Source organism: Passer domesticus, chromosome 1 (genome assembly GCF_036417665.1).
Source record: "Passer domesticus isolate bPasDom1 chromosome 1, bPasDom1.hap1, whole genome shotgun sequence".
Taxonomy (NCBI): domain Eukaryota; kingdom Metazoa; phylum Chordata; class Aves; order Passeriformes; family Passeridae; genus Passer; species Passer domesticus.
This window is the reverse complement of record NC_087474.1, coordinates 2,542,796-2,564,890: the sequence shown is the minus strand read 5'-3', so window position 1 is coordinate 2,564,890 and position 22,095 is coordinate 2,542,796. Positions and strand designations below refer to the sequence as shown.

At 40.7% G+C, this 22,095-nt stretch overlaps 2 protein-coding genes across 15 annotated transcripts in view; one reads left to right on the top strand and one right to left on the bottom strand.

The window, feature by feature from the left end:
- ADCYAP1R1 (ADCYAP receptor type I) overlaps window positions 1-13,732 on the top strand; it is a 152,707-nt gene extending 138,975 nt beyond the window's left edge. For 9 of the 13 annotated variants that reach the window (XM_064419921.1, XM_064420391.1, XM_064420321.1 and 6 more), the window contains 3 exons: window positions 1,934-2,063; window positions 2,641-2,682; window positions 5,373-13,732. In XM_064419921.1, the coding sequence (XP_064275991.1) occupies window positions 1,934-2,063; window positions 2,641-2,682; window positions 5,373-5,582 (382 nt within the window). In that variant the 3' untranslated portion in view covers window positions 5,583-13,732. The remainder of the gene's footprint in view (window positions 1-1,933; window positions 2,064-2,640; window positions 2,683-5,372) is intronic. The other 4 variants (XM_064420546.1, XM_064420466.1, XM_064420238.1 and 1 more) reach the window with 1 other exon arrangement.
- A 2,430-nt stretch (window positions 13,733-16,162) lies between these two features.
- The window catches only part of LOC135300304 (vasoactive intestinal polypeptide receptor-like), a 30,092-nt gene continuing 24,159 nt past the window's right edge, over window positions 16,163-22,095 (bottom strand). Inside the window, exons 11-12 of one of the 2 annotated variants that reach the window (XM_064419726.1) lie at window positions 21,798-21,839; window positions 16,163-19,111 (exon numbers count right to left, since the gene is read on the bottom strand). In XM_064419726.1, coding sequence (XP_064275796.1) covers window positions 18,923-19,111; window positions 21,798-21,839 — 231 coding nt within the window. In that variant the 3' untranslated portion in view covers window positions 16,163-18,922. The remainder of the gene's footprint in view (window positions 19,112-21,797; window positions 21,840-22,095) is intronic. The other variant, XM_064419666.1, reaches the window with a different exon arrangement.

The following is a 22,095-nucleotide window of genomic DNA, read 5'->3' as shown; positions in this document are numbered from 1 at the left end:
CAACACCTCAAATAAGTTGATTATGGCATTACATTTCCAGATCTTACAAACTAATTGTGTGATTAATCAGGTATGATTAATGCCAGAAAACTGACAATAAAGAAAGACTTCCTCTGCATCTTCCCCTGAATTAATCTCCCAAGAGTGCAGCGAGACAGAACATATTAATAGACAATTCTCTTCTGACTTTTAGATCAAAACAACATTTATCCTTTTGTTGTTGTTGTCATTAAGTCTGAATATAAATGATAGAAGATATGGAGAGATTATTTTTTTGGCCCATTTATTACCTTTAGCTTTTTTTTTTTTTAATTCCGTGACTACTTTATTACACTTATATTCTTTACATCCCTTTTTTACAGAGGTAACATTACTCTTTAATCTCTTCTGTTCCTTTTTATTAACCTGATTGTATGTCCATAGAGAAAAAGGATTAGAAAGGACTCCAAACGCTCTTTTACACTGGCTCACTCCTGTATAGATTACTTTTTTAGATGTCATCAAAGCTGGACACTCTGAATGCTCTTCATCACCCTCTTCCCAGGTTTTTCCTCTCTTTTCAAAAGATTTTGGCCAATGTCTAATTTTACCACCCACAAGAAGAGTGTTCTCTGGTTTGTGGGGTCTTCCACCAAGACCTGAGGTTTGGTGTCCATCAGATTTCTGGCTCAGGTGTGTTCAGCGCAGTCTCCAGGCAAGAGCTGGGGTGAATTTATCCCCATTGGGGCTCAGAGTGTGACTGAGAGACACCAGCACTGCACTCATGTCCCATTCCAGATCACTACTGAAGATAATTGTGCTCACAAAATTCTAGAAAGTGGGTTAATTAAATCTTCTAAAACAAACACATCAGTTTGGGCTATCACTGAGCATGAATTAGCAAATTCAAACCTGCCTGCAGTGTACCAAGTAGATAAAAGTAGAGGGGACATTTGAGTTTGAACAAATATGCAGCTCTTTGAAAAATCTTTACAGCTTTTTGCCTTCCTTTGTCCTCCATCTGCCTTCTTCACCTACCTGAATATAATCAATGTTATTCTTCCCCTCTGAAACTGTCTTGGAGGGTTTTTAGGTCACTGTTTGTAACAAAGAGCTTGCCTTATTTTTATTTGCTTTCTCTTTGCTCTTTCTTTTGCTGCTCAATCAGACAGTGACACTCACCAAAACATGCACAAGTCCTTGCTGGCCCCTGCTTTGGGGCAATTTCACCAGTGATATACTCACATGTAAAACATTCATTTCCAACCCTTTGGTTTATATCAGCTGAGCTTAACTTCCCTTTAAAATCTCTTTATACTGAAGCAGTGAAATAGTTAAACGGTGGAATTGCACTTAGGTTTCCAACAGTATAAATTAAGGCCAAAATCAAACCTTCAGGAATAGTTGTGAGTACAGGAACATGCAGGGGGGTTAACTTTTACTTGTATGGCTGTTAGTTCTTTAGCTTTATTTGTGTGGTTGTTTGGAAATTTTTTTTTTTATTGCTGTGCAGAAATATATTCACACACACACACAGAAATCCACAAAAGAAGTAATTTCAAACACTCCACTGGGATTAACTAACTGGGTGAGAGGTTTATAATTGTACCATAGTAGCAGTCTGAATCCCCTAGCAAAATTGCCCTTATTTTTTGGCATGGTAGGAGAAAATTCCTGCTTATAATAATGCAAATAAAAATAGCAGCAGCGAGCATTAAGCATAATTAATGTGCCATTACTGTAGCAGTGTGAAGAAGGGGGAGCAAACTGCAGTGTGTGTGCAAAGAGTCTTTGGGAACAATTAGGAATGTTGCATATTTGTTTGTATAATTATGCAGTGTACGTATTTCCCAAAAGTCTGTCAGCAAAATATTTTCTGTGCTTTCTTCTTTAATTAAAGTGCAGGTTGCTAATTGCAAGGCTGCATTAAAGTTCTTTCCCTCTGTTGTGACAGGAGACTGGCTCGCTCCACCCTGCTGCTGATCCCTTTGTTTGGAATTCACTACACGGTGTTTGCCTTTTCTCCTGAGAATGTCAGTAAGAGGGAGAGGCTGGTGTTTGAATTGGGACTGGGATCCTTCCAGGTGATTATACACTGAATTCAGCTTTCCTTAGAAACAAACCTCTGTTCTTTATAACTACTTTGCATGCACAGCTCTCAGAGCGTGTCTCTGCTCATTTATGGGTATGTTTTGCATACCAGGATTTTGGGTTTGTTTGTTTGCTTGTTGTTTTCCTTTTTAACTCCACCTATTTTCTATCAAATGCTTTATTAAAACTATACTGTATTACATTAATACTATATTATAACTATACTAAAGAGATACTAAAAGATACTAAAGAAAAACCTGTGGCTGCCTTCAGACAGTCGGGCTCAGGTTTGAGTGATTGGTTAAGGAAACAAAACAATCCTCAGCAGAATCCAATTGACAAATCCCTTCAGGTAAACAATCTTCCTAACACATTCCACATGTGCCAAAACAACAGGAGCAGCAAGTAGAGATAAGAATTGTTTTCTCTTCTTCTCTCTGTGCTTCTCCAGGAAAAATCCTGGGAGAGAGAATTATTTCTCTTCCTGTTCAGAGAATGTGAATTCCACAGTTTTCTGTCATTCCTTCAGGATTTGAATTACTTTTATTTTTTCCTCTCCCATTTCCCTAGGGTTTTGTTGTTGCTGTTCTCTACTGCTTCTTGAATGGGGAGGTAAGATTTTTAATATTAAATGTCCTTCACCTGTCATCCACATCCCATTTTCTTGTGGGAGTAACTGCTGTTCCACCTGTCCATTCTAACTCATCATCTACCATAATCCCTGATACTTTAGTCTGAATCTCACAATTCTCAGAAAAAAAAAAAAAGAAAGAAAGAAAAAAGGATTTCTGATGTTTTTATCAAACCAACACATTGGCCTTACCAGAGATGATGGCTCAGATTAAGGCTTCCTGACAGGTAGGATATGGACAGATTGCTTTTGACATGTCATCCCAGGTACAGAATTTTGCTCTGATTTTGTTGAATTTTGCCCTGTTCTTGCCAGCCCGCTCTTCCAGCCTGTGCAGCTCTCTCCAAGAGGTCTGACATGTCTCTGTCCCCACCCAGTTTGGAGCCATCAGCCAAACTGGTGATGGTGCTTTCAATTTGACATTCATCAGAGATTGTGATGAAGATGGTGAGGCCCTGGCACAGGTTTCCAGAGATGCTGTGGCAGCCCCTGGATCCCTGGAAGTGTCCAAGGCCAGGTTGGATAGGGTTTGGAGCACTCTGGAGTAGTGGAAGGTGTCCCTGCACGTAGCAGGGGGTGGAAGGAGATGACCTTTAAGGTCTCTTCCAACCCAAACCATTCCATGCCCTGTGGAACAGTGTGGGGTCCAATATCAATACCTGGAGGACACCATTAGTGATAAGGTGCCAGGCTCAATAAAAAACCATTGTTCACCTCTCAGTGTGGTCTCCTTCCCCTCTTGCAGATCATCTACCCACCCTAAATCTTGCCAGCTTTCCTAGGAAAGGCTGAGGAGAACAGTGTCAAACCCTCCACTGAAGGTTGACTTTTCTTGGGCACCACCCAACTGGTGCCAGCTTCTCTCCTGAGCCCTGCCACCTTCATCCCTACACACACAGTCCAAGGGTGTCAGGTGCCCAGAGCCATCCCCAGACACCACCTGGGTGCCTTGCAAGCCTCACTCTCCTCTGAGCACATGGCAACTGCTGCTGGCCACATCTGTGGTTTCTTCTGGTTCTCCTGTTCCAATCTGAATTTCCCTGCCTGTTTTTCTGCCTGAATACCTGAGGTAATTGTTTTCTGAACTGATGGAAAAGGGTTCCCTGCTCAGTGTTGCCTTAAGAGGAGCATGGAACATCTAGAGTTCATCCATTCTCTCCTCCACTGCTACACATCTCTTGTGCAGCACAGCAGTTGGAGTCTTTTCCTAAAATCACCATCTTTTCTTCTTTTCAAGGCGGCTGACTGCTGGTGTAGCCTGGCATTGCTGATCTCTGGTACAAAGAGGTCTCAAACTCCTTAATCCAAGTGACTCCTTCTCAGATAAACCACAACAATCTCCAGGCTCATCAAACAAACTTATGGGTTGTCTTTGCTCATGAGCATAGTCAAGATCTCCTGAATCCCCTTGGAAGGAGTGTGGGGGGGCTGGTTCTTAGCCAAACCAAGACAACCAGGTTAATTAAAGCCATTTTCCCTCTCAAGATATCAGAAAATGGTAATTAGAGAATGTCTTGTGCCTCCACTAAATTTCGTACAGCAAGAAAATGTTTGGAATATCACACTCTTCCAGATTCGAACACTATGCCCTTTTTACAGAGAAAATGCAACTCCATTCTCTATCTAATTTTTAAATATCTATGTTTTAGATAACTTTAACCCAAATAGGAATTTGTAGGTCTTAGAAGGAGAGTGTAAGTTTTCCAGTTGGATTTTTCCTCCCTGCAGTTTTTTTTTTCCATACAGTTGAAGCCCTTGTTTAGCATTTTGACTTATACTCTCATCCATTTTGACAATATTAGTCCAGGAAAATTCATCAATGACTGTTACAGACAAGACAAACATCTTTGACACAGCAGCTCATTGGAGATTGGAAAAATATATTGGGAAAACATCTCTACATATTTCCTTGTTCTTACACGATTTCATTCAGAAATACAACACAGGAATGAGTAATCAAGTAAATGTAGGCCTGAGCTACTACAACCTCTCTTATATTAAATCTTTACTACTTTGTATATTTATACACTTGTGCACACCCCAGCAGTGTTGCCAGGAAACTGGTAATGAGTGAAAAGTAGAAAAGCTGTGGGATTATTTACTTATTTCCTGATTGAACTTCTGACCTTGAATTGTTTTACTCTTGGTGATTTACTGTGGATGTGAATAAAAAAATAACCTCTCAAGAAAAGGAGAGTGGCACAGATATGCATTAATCCCAGAGCTGATCTGCTTGAAGAGGCAAAATTTTGTGTAAACATCCATCCATTAATGGCAGGTCAGAGAAGCTGCCTCTGTGGACAGGGTGTTTCAATATTATCCAGTATTTTTGACTGCTGGTTTCTTTGGCTCCTTGCTGTATCTTTGGTACTGGCCAATGATGAAAACAGGCTATTTTTTCCTCCAGGTGGTGTTGATCAGGTCTTCATGCACCTCTGGGCTGATCCTAAATTATCTGAAGTCATACACAGAACCTGGGCTAGGCTGTAGTTCCCCACTACATGCCCAGACCTCTTCCAGCCATGGAAAAGTAATTTCAGATTTTGCTGAACTGAGGAGTTTAATAATAACCTTAAAACCAGTTCTGTCGAATTGTGGGGTTTTTTCTAATCTTGATAATTTGTCAGCATGTCCTCGAGCGGCTAAGTACATAAAAAATGACCTTTTGAAGTTTCTCCCTAAAGGTGCAATCAGAAATAAAGAGAAAATGGAGGAGCTGGAAAGTCAACCGGTATTTTGCTGTGGATTTCAAACATCGCCATCCTTCTCTAGCGAGCAGCGGAGTGAACGGGGGGACACAACTCTCCATTCTGAGCAAGAGCAGCTCTCAGATTCGGATGTCCAGCATAAATGCAGAGAACCTGGCGACATGAGCAGCTGAGGAGAGCAAAGCAACCAACGAGCAAACCAAAAACCATCCCTTGAAAAAGAAAAAAAAGGAAATAATAGTTTTGGTGGTGGTGCAGGTCTCGCTTCCTTTCCTTTCCTTTCCTTTCCTTTCCTTTCCTTTCCTTTCCTTTCCTTTCCTTTCCTTTCCTTTCCTTTCCTTTCCTTTCCTTTCCTTTCCTTTCCTTTCCTTTCCTTTCCTTTCCTTTCCTTTCCTTTCCTTTCCTTTCCTTTCCTTTCCTTTCCTTTCCTTTCCTTTCCTTTCCTTTCCTTTCCTTTCCTTTCCTTTCCTTTCCTTTCCTTTCCTTTCCTCTCCTACCCTGAGGTGAAAAAGCAAATGAAACGTGTAAATATCTCTTTTTAACAGTCACTGTAAATACCCAGCTGTACTCAAGGCCATTAATGGAGAATGTTTAAAAGACAAACAAGAGGCCAAACCCACCCACTCAACTATTCCCATTTCAGAGCATCTGCGAGTAATCCGTGTCCGTCCAAAGTAAAAAGTGATTGCTGTGCAGTTGTGATCCTTGGTTGCCAAACTGATCCTACTCTGTGAATGGACATGACCGTTCTCATTTCTCCACTTGGTTTCCATTTTGGGTTGGATTTGCCTATTTTTGTTTTTCCCTGGTCCAACATGTCTTAGCCTGTCCCTGTCTTTTGGCACGTGAATTTCCGCAGTGTTTCTCTTTGGAGTCTTAGGATGGAGCTAACGTGCTTGGGTGGATCAATCCAGCTGATTCAGGAGGACCTCCAGAAAATTGAGTTTGTGGCTGGATTCAGACATTCCCGATGGATTTAGAGGAACAGCTGTGCCAACACCAAACTGCACATCAGTGCAGGAACTGCAGGCGAGAGCAGTGGGACCTGCTGTGCTTTCCGTACCCAGGGACACTCCCAGGAATGCTTTCTGTTCTAGCTAAGCTGTGAATTTTCTAAAAGGGCCATGCAGTTGAGATATAGCTCTATTTTTGGCATCGATTGATAGATTGATCATTTGGACTCTTTATAACACAAATAACTGTCCCTCCCCTCCCACCTTAAGAGCAAGAGGCAGTTCCAGGGTGGCCTTTCCCTCCAGATGACCTTGAACACTCTGCTCCAGTGGCCACACGTGCCGTGGGTGGCTTGGGGGGCAGTGCTGTCACACAGAGTGCCGTGCCTTTGCAGCCTGGTTGACTTCTGAGTGCTGACTCTTCCCTGCCAGAGCAAAGAGGCACATGAAGGACCTGGTGGGATCACCCTGGAAGGTAAAAAAAAATCACCTGCATTTGGTGAGGAAAAAAACCAACTAAACACTAGGATGGCACGGAAGGAAAGGATAAAGACTTTGGATGACTTCCCACACCTGGCAGTTCTCTCTCTCTTGGGATATTCTGTTTGTTTCACCACCAATGGTCTTACTGCTTTTCTTGGAGAGGAACTCGAATGTTCTTTCAACCTTTGCCTTGTAGTTAAAGCCACGACTGCTACAAATCTACTTCAACCCAATGTCGATGATGTCAATTCTTAAGAGTCTTTATACAGCGCAACAAAAAAAAAGGCCTCAAGGGCCGTCCTAGCGCTCCCTTCATCTTGGATTTATGAATTTATGAACTGAGAAATATATATATATATCAAATATATATATATGTGCGTGTACGTGTATGCATATATTACAAACAAAGATGAAAATGGCATTTTAAATGTGAAGTTTTGAACTGAAACTAATAGTAACCAGGAAATTCAAAATTCAGGCTTGTACTTCGGAGTTAGTTGACATGATCATAAACTAAAAACAGAAAAAAAAGTGAAATACTTGGAATTTTAGTGTCAGCTGAGTGTGAGCTTTTAATTTCACTGGTTTTTGTTAGTTTAAGTACAAAAGAAAAAAGAGTTTTGATGTCATTTTAAGCAGAGATTTTTAAAGATAATCCTAGTTTACTTATTTTTAAAAGGAGAAAAAAAAGAAAGGTCTCAGAAAGTTGTGAAAGAAATAATTATTATAATAATACTTAACACTTATATAATCCTTTATGGGAATATTCTGCTCTTGGCTGGAGCCGTCTAAATGAATGTAAATTAAATTCAAAACAGACAGAAATGTTGTTTCAGGTCATTTTGATACAGGATCCTGCTCTTAAGAGATGGGGACAGCCCTGTCATGTGAAATCTGCCATGGCACAGAGGACCAGCAGAACAGCTGAAACCACTTCCACTGCACTCCAGATTCATAGATGGGATTTATATGATCCAAACACCTTTTTTCCCCCAAATTTACAGCACTGATTTGCTGCTCTGAGAGCAGAATTTTTTTTCCCTCTTCCCATCTCTCTGCAAAAGTCAGTGTTTTTAACTGGTAGATTGTCCCTTCATCTTTCTTCAGGTGTTTCTTAAAGCTATTTTAGAATGTTTCTCCAGGAATCAGGTACTTTGCTGTCCAGACAGAGTTGGGGAAAGGCAGATTTATCAGGTAAATGAAATTTGGAAAATTTATGTAGGGCTTTCACAAGGATTATATTGCCAACTCTGTAAATGCATTATTAAAAAAAATTGCTATTTTTTTGCATGAATGGCTATTAGCCAGTTTTCAATCATTAATAATTTAGTATTGTAGAGAAAAAGATGTCAAAAACTGCCTCTAGATGGAGACTTTTTCTTGTTTCAGCCCAGAGCAAGAAGGTGTTTGGATCTTTTCTTTATTTTTTTGCTATTATTGAAATTATTCTGAGCTTACTTCTGGTTTTGTTGTTTTCCTGGCCATCCTAGAGTGCTCTGCAGTTTGAGTTGGTGGATCTCAGTCCAGTGCCTTGTGGGCAAACGTCCACATCACCAAAACCACCCTCTGACCCTGCACATTGGAGACCAGGTCCTCAGCTAAATTAAATCACTACAGAAAACTGCTGTTATTGTTAGAATAAACTTCACCTGGAATTGGGATTTGGCCTCAGCACATTGTTATTACCTTTAATTTTTGGTGGTCCCAGATAGAGAGCCCAAGGATGGAAAAGTTGTGAAAAGTTGGATTTGCTCCTTAATTCTTTGAGCCAATGCTTAGGAGTTTGGAGAGCAGTGGAAGAGAAATTTCTACTGTTGCACACATTGTGTTTCTTGTTCAGTAGAAAAATTGAATCTGTTCACCAGCACTGAATTTACCAGAAGAAATGAGATCTTCAACATATTAAATATAAAATATATTACACAAAAAAACCCCCAAAACCTTCTATTATGATTTTATTTATCTGAAGAAAAGTGTTGATGCACTGGCAGATCTGGCTTTTCCTGAGTCGCTGGAACTTTCCCAGTGTCCCTGGAAGGGACAGGTCACACTTTAGATGGACACAGTTATGGGATCCAGACTCTGATGCCATGGCACAAACGAGCTCTCCACAAATCTCTCTGTTGAATGTAAGCTGCAGGTGCTGGCCAGGCGTGGCCACCCCACAGTGGCTGTTTTTCCATTTGTTTCAGGAGGGAAGAATCCAGTTTGCTTCTCTGTGTGTGTAAATATCAACTGAGTGTAACAGTGCTTTGTTTGATTTTTCACTGTGAAATATATTTTGGAGCTAGAAAGGCTGTGTTATTAAAAACAGTACACAATTAAAACAAACAAACAAAAAAAAAGTGTGCAGTGCTCCTTGAGCCATTTTTTCTACCATATCCATAATGTATTTCCTGTCTAATTTTCTTATTTTGCTTTTATAAATGTACAGAAAACTTTTTGTGCCGCAGGTTTTGTGACTATTTACTGTATCTAACCACTGTTTTGATTATTGACTTGTCAGTGTGGAGTGCTGGTACTGCAGGACAATTCACATCCCAAAAATGAAAACTACAACCTAGATTGTAAAGGACAAGGCAGTTTCATTGCTGCATGGTGATGTCACCTTTTACTTTCACTTTTAGTATTTTTGGAAGTCAGAGTCCAGGGAAAGAACCTTAAATGCTTAGTTCTGGGAAGTTTTGAATCATAGAGGAAAAATACTCAAGTTCCCCTGCATTATTTCAATATTTGCATTTGAAAACCAGGTGTTAAGACCTGGGAGAAGGGATGAAGATAGGTGAGTCCAGAGGAAAATGCAGTTTGGAAATTAAATCCAGACACTTTATTGGGTGATTAAATCCAGACACTTTATTGGGTGTTTGGCTGCTCCCTTTCAGCATCTGTCTCTCATTGCACCTTAAGGACAATGCCCTGCAATGACAAGGCTAAATAACAACCAGAAGTGGCCATGAACTGATAATTTGAGTTTCCCTTTGCAAAGACGACTCTCCCTGGACTCTCTCCATCATCAATGGCAAGTGTGAGATAACTTCCAGAAGGGAATGAAGTTCACAGAATCAACAACCAAGGCAGGAGGTGACCTTGAATGACAAATTTGGTCCAACCTTTCATGAAAAAGGGAGCCAGGATGAGTTTATCCCACACCTTGTCCAGCCACCTCTTGAAAACCTCCCTTGGCAGGGACCACACCACACCTCTGGGGAGGTTATTCCCACAAATGGCTGTTCTCACTCTAAAAATAATTCTCTCTTATATCAAGATGATCCCTCTCCTGGTGCAGCTTGTCACGCTTGTATTCTCCATGTGGATCCCTGTGGAGAAGAGAACCTTCATCCTCTTTCTGGCCACTCTTTTTGGTGAGGTCTCCACTGAGGCTTCAGTTCTCCAAGGAAAAATTCCTTCAGTTTTTCTTCACTGCCCCCATTGTCCATCCCTCTGATGATCCTCATGGTCCTCCTTGTGACCTTCTCCAGTCTGGCCACTTCTTTCTTGCATTTTGTGGACCAGAATGGGACACAAGAGTGAGTTTCTGGGACTCATGTTAAAAACCTGACTGTGAGACTCCGATCCTCCTCAGCAGTGACAGAAGAATTAGTTGCCATAATTTGCCTTTCCCCCAGGTATTATAAAATGGTAGCTTTTCATAATATTTTCATATCAAAGGTGAATGAAATTCCACTTCTGTTTGCAGATGAAGGAACTTCTGGTCAGCTCAAAAATTCAGGTTTTTTTCAAAATCCCCACGGACAAAAGACACCAGTAACTAAAAATAGGCAAAGCCAAAATGATTGAGAACAAAACATATTCACTCACTGTGAAGGAAGTTCTTTAATTGCTATTATTTTCATATTATTTTACTCCTAAAACTGATTTCTAAACTGATCAGCTCTCCTTTTAAAATTCAGCATCTTTTTTTCACCTTCTCTTCCCACTGGAAAGTTCCTGTAAAACTTTTTTGGCAGTTAAAAACCTTTATCTGAATCTGGAGTTGAAATAACTCCTGGCTCACTTGGATTCCTTGTCATACTGATCTTGCCTCCAGTTCCCTTCTCTTTTCCTGAGATATAAACAGCTTTATTTCAGATGAAGTCTACAGTTTGTCTTTGATCATACAGCTGCAAGATAAGACTAACAATAATCATGCTATTAAGCTGCATTTCTCTCAGCTCTAATCCAAATTTGACAGCAAAACCAGTGCAAAGAATCAAAGACAGACAGACACGGATTCATTAAAAATAGCAGGAAAATTACCTGGAAGCTGCTGGCCAAGCATCCTTGGAGGGGAAAGGAAATAAAAAAGGAACAATAAAAAATTAAGAGAAAAAAATTCCAATTCTTGAAAACATATAAATGAGATTTGGGTTTGAGCAATTTTTTTCAGCCAAATCTAAAAGGAAAATAACTCCAATACTTTGCTTTTCTATTTTCAATTATAATCATGCAAGGGAAGCTTTTCCAACCAAATAGATGGGACACACATTCAGCCAAAATACTGCAGGAAATCATTATTAAAAATAGGTTAAAATACACTGATGGTGTCAGTTTAGGAGGTTTCAGTGTTTTTGTCTGACACTACTACTAAATCTCTACTAAATCTGGCCTGTGAACCATATAAATATCTAACTGCACACTATTTTTCCAGCCCAATCCTGACAGAAATTAGATATCAAAATTTCAGAATATTAGCAAAAAAAAAAAAAAAGAAATATTGTTCACAGTGAATTAAACAATAGCAACAAAAGAAGTGCAAACCCCATTCATTTAACTGGCGTTATTTGCCTTGCTATTTGAACTTGCGTTTCAAGAGTGTTTCAGAAACAATTGCCCATGTCAGAAGTTTTCAGTCTGTGACCTGTGGAGGCTCCAGAGCCCAGAGGTGGTTTTTGAAGTGTCCGTGGATGATTAATAAGGAAATTACATTCATTCTTTGTATAGCAATAGATTCTTTAAGGCTGTTGAAGAGTTTTAGTCCTTTCTGTATTTATGCAAAGGCTCCCACAGATCAAAAACCTAGAAAATTCAATAAATTAAGATTTTCCCCATAAAACTATGTGATTCCACAATACCAAACCTTCTCTTTTGTTCAGAGATCTTTCTCATGTGGACAAGGCTTCCAGAGCAAGGTGTGCTTATATTATTAATATTGTTCTTCTGTCACCTCAGCAGAGCTGCCACAGCATGGGAGGTGGTGAGAACAGGGTACATGGACACTACATGGGATCCTGCTGGGCATCCAGACAGGATTAGTGTCTGCTGCAGCTCCTAAGTCATATCTGTGGATATCTAGGAAAGAGATAAACTCAGAGTGGGGTTCAGTCCAAACTCAGACTTCATAATCTCAGTGGAGGCAGTGTTCCTTGGGCTCCTGTTTCTGGAACTGTAGAAACATACATAATGCAAAACTACAACCAAATATCTGTTCTTAAGTAGTTTTGTTCCTTAGGAGTTGAATATCAAGGCCTGTATTAGATGTGTCCCTTTCTACATCTGGCACTACTGGGATGAGCTATTCTGGCTCAGTTAAACCTCTGGAAGAGATCTTGAGCAGAAGGCTAAGGACACACCCACATCAATTAGACACTAAAAGGGAAAATTTCTTCCTTTAATCTGGTTTCTCCACTTTGCCTTTTTGTCACAAGAGAGAAATGAGCAATTTTAGAGGACAAACATCAAACATTTTTGATGTCTGCTCCAGGGTGAGATGATTCACACTTTGCAAGTGGCTGTTTCTCTCCTCCAGGACATCTCCCTGACCAGATTAGAGACAGATGCTGACCCTGGGGTGGCCTAGATTGAAATTAATTTTCCCTGGCAACTTTGCCCAGTCATTATTGTTCTGTCTCTTGCATGCTGAGAAATTAGGGTCTTGAAAAGCTTTGAGCTGGCTCCTGTTGGGTGTTACCAGCCAGATTTGGGGGAGGTGGATGCCTGGTAAAGAGTTAGGAGCTCTCATGGAGAGTTTTCAGTGTGATGTGTCAGATTGTGTCCACAGAGCCAGCACTTCTGTGTCCAGGAACAAACCATAGTAACAGTGCACGTGCAGTAAAAAAATAAAACAGAAAGGATTTTGCCCTCTGATTTTAGCAGTCAGGCACATGCAACCAGTTCAGAATTGCATCTGAGAACAAGTTAGGAGGATATGGAGGATGCAGTAGCAGCTGAGGATGCTCTGATGTTAATGATGCTCGTGTATATCTGTACTAAAGAGCTAAGTTCAGCTAAATACACATTGTACTTTGTGTATGAAAACACACCAGCAGAGCTTGAACAATGTTTTGAACCTCATGGTCTTTCACCTTCTTATGATTCAAATTGCAATTTCCCATTGGCTTTCTTTTGGGGAATTCATCCATGTGAAGAATTACTGTGTGATATGACACTGTGTGATATGACACTCTTCAGTGTCTGAAATTACTTAGGCTTCTGCATATGTCTTTCCCAATGGACTTTGTGCTTGCGGAGAAGTCTCAAGAGGCCTTTGTGTATCAGTATAATCTGTAAAAAAACAAATATTTGGTGTGTTCATTCTCTCTCCCTTCTACTTGTCAATTTAGTGGCAATGCACCCTGCTATAGCTCTGAGAAGAACCAAGTTGTCAGATGGAAAGCTGTATTTTGGCTTTTGACTGTGTCAAGGTACAAAGTTACTGGCCTGTTGGGTCTAATACTGACCTTTTTTGGTCAAAATTGGTTTAATTGGTAATGGGATCTGGGGTTATTCAGCTTTGTTATGAGGTGGAAACACAGATATCAACTGCTGCTTTCTAACCTTTTTTGTGTTTTGAGAAATTGTTTTTAACATGTATACTGCTGTAGATGACACAATAAATGTATTATCATTTTGTAAAAGTCTGTTCTGATATAAAATTGCACCAAAGAGAACTTTTTGTCTGTGAACTTACAGGGTAGTGTATTCTTTTCCTGCAGCAGAAGATCTTTGGGCAAAAAGGGTTCACTGGCTTCTTCATGGGAAGGAGACCCTGGAATCTGCTGGGCAAAGTGAGTCCTGGACCAGCCAGGGGTGAGGTCTTTGCCTTACAGTGTTCCTTCTCCATAAACCACTGGTGTTTATCTCCCTGCATCAGTGTCAGACAGGACTGTGGGCCAATATCACCAAACCAAGTGTAACACACTCTCTCAAAACCCCTGTATCTCTGTGTTTGATCCACAGAACTAAATATTATTTCTACAGGGCATAAATGGGAGCAGAAATTCTGTTGTCCTCAAAGACCTTGACAGCTGCCAAAGGTGGGAATTGGTCTCTGTAACACCCAATGTGCTTCAAGGCTTCCTTTCTTTTATAGCCAAAGCAAACCTGAAGAGTTTTATCATCAGGGTAATTTTTAAAGCAGCAAGTAAAAATTTTTAAAGCAAATCTAGAGCACACAGCCTCCAGCTGCACCAAAGGAAGTTTAGGTTGGATATCCGGAAAAAGTTTTTTACAGAAAGGGTGATAAAGTTCTGGAATGGCTGCCCGGGGAGGTGGTGCAGTCACCATCCCTGGGTGTGTTTAACAAAGCCTGGATGTGGCACTGGGTGCCAGGGTTGAGCTGAGCTGTTGGGGCTGGGTTGGACTCGATGGCCTTGAAGGTCTCTTCCAGCCTGGGGATTCTGGGAATTCTGTGAAGCACATTCAAACTCCTGAAACAGAGGATTCCACTGAAGATTAACTATTTCTGATATTTTCCCCATCTTCTTCATCAGTTACCATAAACCTTCGCCTGTCCCTCATGAATCCCCCCCACAGGCTGCATCTTTTAACTCATTGTTGGGCCAAAGCACAGGTGTTTGGAGCCACGTGCTTTGATGGGAAAATGGACACGCCTTTAGTGAAATTGAGGTCAGAGATCACCACCCCACAGCATCACTGTGGCTGGACCTGGAAGCAAAGGGAGCCACGGGCAGGTGGGGAATTGGGAAGGACAGGGCAGATCTATGTATTTTCATTTTTGCTACATTTCAAATCACTGTAAATGCCCTTCACATGCATTTCCACTGTTACCTGAGGCAGCCTCAGTCCTTTATTTTTTGAGGGCTGGATAATGGGGCACAGGATGTGTCTCCTCTTCCCACCATGTGCAGAATGGCTGCACCAGTCAGTGTCTCCCTAATCACAGAAATAAAATTTTTAAAAAAACAGGGAGTCTGGAAAAACTCTAATTTCTAAATGTTTTACATAGCCTAAGTAATTTTTTTTTTTTTTTTAGGCAGAGAAGGAAAAGGCACCTCCAAAAGTTTTTTAGCCACTCTACAAGCCCTGTGTAAATATTCACTATTTCAAAGAAAAAATACCACACAAGAGCACATTTGCTCCAAACCCCAGACACCTGATTTCAATGAGGAAAACTTCATTTAGTCAAGGAGCAACTACCTTGAATTGAGTTGTATTTTCTGCAGTTGAACAAATCCTCCTCAGATACTCAAATAATTCTTGCCCTGGGTGCATCAGGCAGCCTCAGGGAAGCTCTCAATGTGCAAAATAGATAAGGCTGCCTGCTGGAGGGATTTCTTTTAATTTAGAGCCCAATCAATCAAACTTTCTGAAAAAAATCATGCTGACGTTATCAGAGTTAGAAACCTACTCTCAGTTAGAAATTTCAGTTACCTTAACAAACTGTCTTTGCTGCAACACCATAAAAAACAGCTGAAAAAGTAAATCTTGGTCTTTTCAGGGTGTCCTGTAGTTTGTAAAGGGATTTAAAAAGAATTGTTGGAGAGTTAAACTCTGTAAAATACATCAGGGGATTAGAAGAGGAGAAAGCAGCTGATGTAATTTAATTGTCTCTCGCAGCTGCCCTTTGGGAATGGTTTAAAACTCACTCAGGAGAGGTTTGGGAGCCCTGCCTGGCTTTGTGGCTGCACACATCCAGCTCCAGGAGGTGGCAGTGGCTCCACACAGAACACACAGCACAGCTAAACACGGCTTGGGACACTTTTGCTGCTTTCCTAGGCTTTCTAAAAAGCAAAATATCCCTGTCTGAAGCATTCCCAGCTCATAAACACACCCACACCAACTCAGGTGTGTCACCAAAAAGGGATCAGGGTCCGTTTCACAGCCCAAGTCAAGTATTTCTCCAAGAAATTTTAGCACTCCCCAGGATTATTAACCTTTTATTTTATAAAGCCTCACATGAAATATTCAAACTGACACAAATTAAATGTACAAACTCAAATGAAATATCCAAACTGACACAAAGTAAATGTACAAACTCACAACAGCTGTAATTGCCACTTGAATTTTATAGATGTACATCATACATTTTGTATACAAATTCTCATTACTATGCTCAACAACAAAACACAGGAACAGAGGTTACTTTTACAAGCAAAGCTGATAAGAAAGTCAGAATAGACAAAATTATTCCTTACAACAACCATATGACATTGTGACAGATGGGTTGAATGCCTAATTAATAAATAACTTATTAGAATCATGTTTACAGAAGCCTGGACAATTCACCTCTGCTCTAATAGAACTGGAGATGAAGCATCTAAAATCAGCAAAGAGATTTCCTGGAGTCAAATGTTTCCTGACCTAAATAATTACCCAAGAGCAGAGCAAACTGAGGGACTGGAATACTGTTTTTTTTTAAAAGCTGAATTGATACTGGAAATCAGAGAGTGAATGCATGGCTGTGTTCTCCAAGCCTGCTGCAGGTTCTCCTGGGAATACTGCTGTCTTGACCCATCCCATGCTCCTCCTGTGCCTTTTCTTTGCTTTTGGAGAAGTTGAGGTGGAGTTCAGCTCAGCCCTGAAGAAAGAGGAAGGTCGCCCAAAGAATGGTGCAAGCACAGCTCTGGCTCTCTCTGCTTCTCCAGCCCTCACAGCTGGGTGTTCATCCTGATCCCTGAACCAAAGGTGGAATATTTACCTGCCATTGTCAGCAATCTCACTCTGGCTCTGATTATGATCTGAGCTGTCATCTCTAACCTTGTAAAAATTGGTTTTGAAGATCTGTAGGATAAGAAAATCCATCTGACTATCAGCAAAGGATCTCTCTTTGAGGTGTCCCATTGAAATATGAGACCATACAATTGCATTTTTTCTCCTAACACTGCAGGAAGAAATGGTTGTGACATTGCATAACCATGTGCTTGTCTTTGTTGAAGGGCCTCAGCTGTGAGGGTTGTGGGCGATTTAATCTTGCAGTCTCCTCTCAATAAGTTGAAAAGTCGTGCAAGTTCATCACTGGTGAACTTGCCCAAAATTGGCTTGAAGCAGCAGATTTCTCCTAAAAGCCACTGTAAATCCTGGAAATTGTTGACATTGGTTCTGAGTTGTTTATTCTGTGGCCCAATTGTTTGCTCTGTGATTCTCCATCCCAAGTATTTCCAAGGTGATATTTCTTGGACTTCTGATGTAGAGACTTCCTGCATTTTCAACTTCTGCAATCATCTGTCAGGAGCCTCTTGCGTTTCTTTGTGTGTTGGGGCTGCAATGAGCAGATCATTCATTGTTCAGTTCTGTCACTTCACTGGATGTGGTGACAATGAGCTGAGAAACGCTGGGTGGGACTGAGACTTCAGTCCTCAAAGGCAGGTCCTCAAAAAGCACAAAATTAGCCTTTATTTAGATGTCTCACTGATTGATCTTCAAGGTTTTGAAGTCCCACAGAAAAACCAACATCTGGCACTAAGATTGGGTCTGTAAGTCATTCTGAGCACAAGGTAGCCCAGCTGGCACCTGGCATTGGGTTTGCTTTGATTTATTCCTTACCACATCTTCTCCCTAGGATTTGGCTGCTCCATATTTTTCTTTGGACAAGAAAAGGTTTGGGATCTTCTGGCCTAATTTAATCTCTGTTCAACAGGCTTAGAAGAAAAAAACAAATCAAGCAGGTGTTTTGTGTCAGTTTTTTGTGTCACTGAAGACCCTTTGAGTTTCCTTTTAAAGCAGATTACTGTTCTATAGGTAAGTGCTTTTCAGGTTTCTGTGCTTAATTTCCATTAGATCATCTGAAGACATCTCAAAACCAGTAGTAAAACATCAGAAATCATTACAGCAAGGCATGGCCAGCAAGTAACCCTTTCAAATGATGGCTAGGAATCGTGGGCTTGGAAACTGGAAATTTTGCGAAATGCTAACAAAGATAGGACAAACATTCTGGGCCTGGGAGGAGTTAATCTTTTGGAGGGGTTTTTTTTGTTTGTTTGGGGTTCTTTTGGTTGTTTTTTATTGTTTTTTTTTTTGTTTTGTTTGATTTGTTTTTGTTGTTTTTTTTTTTGGGTTTGGGTTTTTTAGTTGTTGGTTTTTGTTGGGTTTTTTTTTTTGGCTAATCTGTCAATTCACTCTAGCTCAAAGTCTGGCTTTTCACAACAAAACAAAGGTGTTTTATGCTTTAGGAGAAAGAGAGACAGGGTTGTGATGCAGATCTGTGCCAGGTGAGAAAAGCAGATCCTTTTCAGGACATGGAATTTACAGGAGGCTCCTTGTGGGAAACAGAAAGATAGAAACTTCCACAGAGCCAGAAGGGTTTAATCTGCATCCTTGGAAGGAGCTTGGATTGATGTAAAAATAAGTACGGAGACATTAAGTAGAAAAATCATAAACTTATGTTTCTGTAGTTGTAAATAAGAATATGCCTTAAGCAAGTAAAAAACTGTATTGGTAAGATTGAAGGGTTTATAATGTAGGACTGTGGTGGTATAGGATAAACTAAGAGTTTAGAGGTTGTAATAGAAGCTGATGTTTGCAAGTGTGACAGAAGCCCATTGGATGAAAGTATCTGTAGTGCAGCAAAATTAAGTAAAGGTGATAGGTCAGAAAAGCAAAATAAACCTTCTAACAACTGTCTATTGGATTAGGAAGTTCTGTATTGTCTTGTAACAAAAAACTTGTGACTACTTTGAACTATGGCCAACTGCTTGCTCCTCTAAAATCTCACAGCCTCTGAGACTGATGTTCATCTGAGCAATAAAGTATTCTTAGCCCAAAAATAATGTTCTTAGTCCCATCCCTTCATTTATTAGGGGTGATAGCTCCTAACACTATGGAAAGCCATGAAGGACCCAGCTGGCCACCTCATGGGTGGAACATTGCAGTGTGACAGCAGCTGGTCCTGCTGGAGCCCCTCAGACAGTGGTGACACCATCCTGGAGCACAGAGGTTCTCCTTTTGGGGCTGATTTTGTCCAGCAGGGAGAGCTGAGTGACGTAGTTGACTGGGCTGGTTTCCCTGGACAAAGCCCCCTGCTTGTGGGTGAAGGTCAGGTACTCCTGGTACTGCCACTTGCACAGTTGTTTCTTCAGCTCAGTTTGAACCTACAGGAAGTTACAAACAAAGAGAAAATTAAGGCTTAATGAACACCAGAGGTAAAACATGCCCAAAGGTCTGCCTGAGTACTTAGCCCAGATAAGCCAGGATTAAGCCTTAACACATTTTTAGAAGAACTTGAATTCTGTCTTTATTCATTTTGAAAAGAAACAGATTTAATTTCAAAAAATCAGATGATGGCATGCAGAAGTACATTTGGCCATCAGGGCAGGTCACTGGAAATATTTATCATTTTTGTGGCACCTATTCTGCCTTAATTTTCCCTGTTAACCACAAGACACGCTGACAACCCCTGAGTACAACTTCATGATGGATCTCTGCACCTTCCAAGAATCGAACAAATAAGAGGTTATCAAAGGTCATCTATTTCAGAAATGTAATTTGAAAGTTTTGTGTAGGTGCAATCCCACAATATGTCTTCTGAAAATTATAATTGCTACCCTGTATTTTTTATATGATTTATAGTCAGGTTATAAGGTTTCGAAGTGGATCACAGAACAGAAAATGCTGAGAGTGGCTTGTGTTCATGGCAAAAGGCTTTTTGGAACTAATTTTGTTTTGTTTGAGGAAAAAGGCTGGTCAGAAGTAAAGCAATATGAATGGTTTGGTTTCAGGATCAAATGCTGGTCCTGTTGAAGTAGAAATAGAGACTAAAGGCTGTGACAGTTATAGGAATCCATCAAAGAATTTGTAAACATTTTCAAAGATAAGAAAACAAAAACCTTGAAAATGGAAGTATTTACTGTATAATTATTGAACATTCATGAAATGTTGATCTGCTGTGGCGTGTTGTGTGCAGATACTGAAAATGTATGAATGTTTATAGCTGGTAAGTGGTAAAAGAATGCAGTTCCAGTTGCATCATTTCCTCCACCAATGCAGAATCCCAGCTCTATCCCAGCAAACTCAAGGCCCTCCAGCACTCCTCAGTTTCATCCATATTCATTACACCTTGCCTGGCAGCAGCACAGTCTCTCACATTGTCACAGATACTCAAAACTGAAGAAACACACATAGAGAGAAAATAATTATTAGTTTTTATGAGTGCAAGGAACCACAACAGATGCACTGCCAAGTGGTAATGAGTGGCCAAGCTGCTCCAGGAGCAGTTATCCCTAAGAAAGGTGGAAAAAAGCCAACCCAGCTTCATCTTGGGGCCAGAGATCAGGCTCTGCCTGTCCTGTTTTTAACACCTACTGGATTTCTGTGTTGTGGGGTACAATATGCAAGCTATTAAAAGGCTGTTGAAGCTAATAAAAGGCTGCTGGGAAGGACTCTGTGATACAGAAGGCAGGTTGCAAGGAAAGCTTTCTGTATTCACAGCTGAGTCTTGAAGGCACTCTCTCAGAATGGCTATTATAAATTGTTTTTCTAAGTAACAAACGTATTTTAGGAATTATTCATCCTTGGGTAGGGTTACTTGCACCTTGCACCTCATTTTAGCCATTCCTGTGAGGTGCTGGAGTGTGTCCACTGAGGGGCAGTGGAGGGATTGGGGAGTAAATCCCATGAGGAGCAGCTGAGGGGCTCAGCCTGGAGAAAAGGAAGCTCAGGGGGGACTCTCTTGGTCTCCACAACTCCCTGAAATGAGGTTGTGGGTGGGAGTTGGCCTCTTCTCCCAGGGAACAGGGACAGGAGGAGAGAGAACAGCCTCAAGTTGTTCCAGGGGAGGCTCAGGTTGGACACCAGGAGGAATTTCCCCATGGAAAGGGTGCTCAGACCAAGGCAGGGGCTGCCCAGGGAGGTTTGGAGTCCCCATCCCTGGAGGTGACCAAGAAAGTTCTGGAGGTGGCACTCAGTGCTCTGGGCTGGGGACAAGGTGGGCATTGGGCACAGCTTGGATTTGACAATCTTGGAGGGCTTTTCTAACATTCATAATTCCATGCTCTATGAGAATTCTCCAAGTTTAAGCCGCTGCAAAGACCGAGGCACCATTAGTGTGTCATTCTCAACTAATTTATTCACTTTTCTGAGGATGAGATGCAGTTTTATATTTTCTCATCAGTTTTGATTTGTTCTGTTCCTTTGAGGGAAAGTGCCAGCAAATTTAGTGAGATTTTTAAATTATAGACTCACTACATTTAACTGCAGGGAGTTTACCCAAATTCTACCATTGTTATAAAAACAGGAAATAAAGTATTTGAACAAAAGTCCTGGATGCATGACCAGACCTGGGAAAGGGAATGGGGAAAAGGGAAAGGGAAAAGGAGAACGAGGAAAGTGAAAGGAGGAAAAGTAAAGGGAGAAGGGGAAAAAGAAAGAGGAAAGGAGAAAGGAAAGAGAAAAGGGGGAAAGAAAGGGAAAGGGGAAATGAAGAAAGTCACCAGGAGAAAATAAACCTAGAGAAAATGAGGAGCTCTACAAGCTTTCCACTGGGCTATCATCATGACAGATGTCAAACATAAATCAGGAGAAAAGTGCCCTGACAGGAAACTCAGCAACCATTTTTAAAGGGTCATTGCTTCAAAGTTTATTTTGTGTCCTCCTGCCAGAACTGAATGAATACAAATAAAGTCAACAAAGCTACCAAGGGACAAAAAAAGATATGGGGATGTCATGGTTTCAGGAGCAGATCAAAGACAGATCTGTTCTGAAAATAGAAAAAGAAATTTAAAAATCAGAGGGAACTGTGAGTTTTAAAGGTTTTGATAATCTGATGTACTTGCTACTCACCTCTGCATTTGAGAAGCAATATAGGAGAGCAACAACAAAACCCTAAGACAGTCAGGGTAGGGAGAGAAAAACATGGATTTAAAATCTGGAATCAATAACAGACACCAAGTTTCATTCTCAGTGTGTGTAAGACAACAAAGAATGCATATTTCCCAGTTTTCTATTGGAGTTCAGGCAGTGTGACACTATTTAATGAGTTTTCATAATAGAATTATATTTCTCAGTGGACTGGTGACATTTTATATTTATTATTGCCCTTGTACAGAGACAAAAACTTGCTGTTCACTGTATCCTACAA